Source organism: Sceloporus undulatus, unplaced genomic scaffold (assembly GCF_019175285.1).
Source record: "Sceloporus undulatus isolate JIND9_A2432 ecotype Alabama unplaced genomic scaffold, SceUnd_v1.1 scaffold_24491, whole genome shotgun sequence".
In the NCBI taxonomy this organism is placed as follows: domain Eukaryota; kingdom Metazoa; phylum Chordata; class Lepidosauria; order Squamata; family Phrynosomatidae; genus Sceloporus; species Sceloporus undulatus.
In genome coordinates this window covers 1-1518 of record NW_024827406.1, presented here as the reverse complement: position 1 = coordinate 1518, position 1518 = coordinate 1, and the positions used below count along the sequence as shown (strand labels likewise).

Here is a 1518-nt window from a genome sequence, read left to right as displayed (position 1 = left end):
CCACCATCTGAGGGAAGCGGCTATAGGTCTCGGTACCGTGAGCCATTTGGATGGAGGGTCTGTCATCGGAGAGAAGGCCGAGAGGAACCAGGATTGAAGAGGTCGAAGGCGGAGTCTTGACCAAGGTGTGACGAAAGTTGTCGAAGCCATGTGACCGAGGGCGACCCGGACATCCCTGGCCCTCACCCTTCTGTGAGAGATGCAAGGCCTGATCGAGGTCGTCAGCGCCTGGAAACGGTCTGGAGGGAAAAAGGCGGAGCATGTTTCGGAGTCGAGGATGGCCCCGATGAACTTGACCTGCCTGGAGGGTGTGAAGTGGGACTTCTCTCGGTTGATGACCAGTCCGAGGGAGTCCAAAAGGCGTAAGGCGAATGAGAGTGCCTCCTGCAGCTCTCTTTGGGACCATGAACCCCTTTTGATGAAGGTAGGCCACCACCGGTGCCATGCACTTCGTGAAGGCTCTCGGTGCCGTGGCAAGGCTGAAGGGGAGGACGTTGTAGTGGTATGCGACGGAGCCCACAGCGAAGGTGAGGAATCTTCGATGAGACTCTCGGATCCCGATGTGGAAATAGGCATCCTTCAGGTCGACGGTTGCAAACCACAGGCCCTGATGGAGCAGAGGCAGAATGGAGGCCAAAGTTACCATTCGAAAGCGACGGTATTCAAGAAACAGGTTTAATTCTCTCAAGTCCAGGATGGGCCTGATTCCCCCATCCGCCTTCGGTACCGTGAAGTACCTGGAGAAAAAGGCCCTAGAGAATTGCTCGGGCGGTAAAGGGGAGATTGCCCCTTTTTCAAGTAGAATGCGCACTTCGTCGAGAAGGGTGTCCGAGGGGGGAGTGGACATAAACGCTCCGGTTGGAGGGAGCTCTTGGAACTCGAGGGTATATCCCCTGTGGACGATGTTAAGAACCCACGAGTCCGATGTTATCAAGGCCCAGGTGTTAACAAAGGGCCTCAGAATGTCCAAAAAGAATAAGGGCGAAGGGGAAACCAAGTGCGCTGCGCCCCTTCAGGTTCTCTTCTTCCCCTGGTCGGTGTCCTGCCGGCGGGACTTGTGGTACCGAGGCGGGAAATTGCGACGGCCAGAGGAGGAGGAAGACTGCGAGGGATAACGGCGCCTCTGTGAGTCCTGTTGTTGAGGCTGTCGATCTTGAGAAAAAGAGCCCTGGGACTGACCTTGCGGCGGCCAAGGACGGTGCCTCCTTCTGAAGGGCGAGATGGGGGCGGAAGACATCCCGTGCTTCTTAGCCGCAGCCTTCATTCTGAACTTGCGGTTCAGACGCTCATCAGTGTCGGCGTGGAAAAGGCCGGTACTGTCCAGTGGCATGTCCTCAATGGCCGATTTAACGTTGGCGTTGAGGTCAGATCCTCTCAACCAGGCATGCCGGCGCAGCGCTAGAGATGCTGCCATGCCTCGTCCCACGCAGTCGGCGACGTTCCTGGAGGCGGTGATGATCCAATTCCCTAACGAGTGGGCCTCATCACGGATCTCCACCAAGCGACGTTGGACATCAT

General features: G+C 57.0%; 1 protein-coding gene across 1 annotated transcript; it reads right to left on the bottom strand.

Moving 5' to 3' along the window:
- Positions 1-13: 13 nt before the first annotated feature.
- Positions 14-1453, bottom strand: LOC121918688. The gene is made up of 2 exons (XM_042444701.1): positions 1180-1453; positions 14-607 (listed from the first exon to the last, which is right to left on the bottom strand). Exons 1-2 carry the CDS (start codon positions 1412-1414, stop codon positions 222-224), a joined length of 621 nt encoding a protein of 206 aa, XP_042300635.1. The 5' UTR covers positions 1415-1453; the 3' UTR covers positions 14-221.
- Between the last annotated feature and the right edge of the window lie 65 nt (positions 1454-1518).

Coding starts and splice junctions, on each gene's coding strand:
- LOC121918688 (XM_042444701.1), bottom strand. CDS start 1,414: ATGGCAGCATCTCTAGCGCTGCGCCGGCATGCCTGGTTGAGAGGATCT. Junction 608..1,179: donor CCGTCCTTGGCCGCCGCAAG/GTCAGTCCCAGG, acceptor CTGCTCCATCAG/GGCCTGTGGTTTGCAACCGT.